The sequence below is a fragment of the Pygoscelis adeliae genome, unplaced genomic scaffold, assembly GCF_000699105.1.
Source record: "Pygoscelis adeliae isolate BGI_AS28 unplaced genomic scaffold, ASM69910v1 Scaffold218, whole genome shotgun sequence".
Lineage (NCBI taxonomy): Eukaryota > Metazoa > Chordata > Aves > Sphenisciformes > Spheniscidae > Pygoscelis > Pygoscelis adeliae.
The window spans coordinates 4,186,770-4,187,650 of record NW_008825433.1 but is presented as its reverse complement, the minus strand read 5'-3'; the positions used below and the strand labels follow the sequence as shown (position 1 = coordinate 4,187,650).

The 881-nt window shown below is 51.8% G+C and overlaps 1 protein-coding gene across 1 annotated transcript in view; it reads left to right on the top strand.

Moving 5' to 3' along the window:
• Window positions 1-881, top strand: part of AARS2 (alanyl-tRNA synthetase 2, mitochondrial) — a 17,445-nt gene that overhangs the window by 10,551 nt on the left and 6,013 nt on the right. The window contains 2 exon segments of the mRNA XM_009331119.1: window positions 1-69; window positions 724-861. The exon segment at window positions 1-69 is cut by the window's left edge and continues 27 nt beyond it. Of these exon segments, the coding sequence (XP_009329394.1) occupies window positions 1-69; window positions 724-861 (207 nt within the window).

The window sequence follows — 881 nt, the reverse complement described above, 5'->3', positions numbered from 1 at the left end:
GGTGACAACACAGAGCAACGAGGGTCCCATGTGACAGCAGAGCAGCTGCGCTTCGACTTTGATACCAAGGTGACTCTGGACTTCTGGTTTTTTGTTCTCAGCAGTACCAACATCCCAGTACTGGCCTTCACTCCAGGGATTTTTCTCCTTTCACCATAATCTCTCCTTTAGAGACAGGTCATGTTTTATCTGAGCAATGAAACTTGGCCCTCTGGACGTGACTGGCTCTGCTTTGCATTGACCTGACTCTGAGCAGGGCTTGCTGAGGGGATGAATGGGGACTTAGGACTTAAGAACAAGGACTTAGCAAGGCCAGTGGTCATGGGACTGACCTGAGTAGTGTAAAGGAGACTTTGAGAGATTCACCAGCTTGGCTATGGCACATACCTGACGTCTGTGCTGGTCATCCAGGTGAGAGGGGTTGGGAACTGAAAGCTGTTGGGTCAGGCTGAGCACTGGCCCTGGTAACCTGTCACTCATTGCAGCATCTCTCTTGAAGAGTTTGGTTGATGCTCTTGGATCAAAAGTCCTTATCCCTCATGGGAGGAAGGGGTGGGAGGGTCATGATGCTCACAATTCCCTTTTAGAAGTAGGGAAGATGAGATGCAGGGGGAGAGTGGTGTGCCCAAGCTGAGTTACCTGGGGGCCCCGTCCCAGTTCTCTGTCCTTTGTTCTGTACCTCTCAGAAGGCTTCTCCATAAGGTGACTGATTTACTTCCTCAGGGCCCTGTGACTGTGGAGCAGCTGCAGCAAGTGGAGCAAGTGATCCAGGATGTGATCAAACGAAATGAGGTTGTGCATATGGCTGAGGTCCCCCTCACGCTGGCAAGAAGAGTTCAGGGACTCCGTGCAGTGGATGAGGTATGACAGGATGGCAGCGC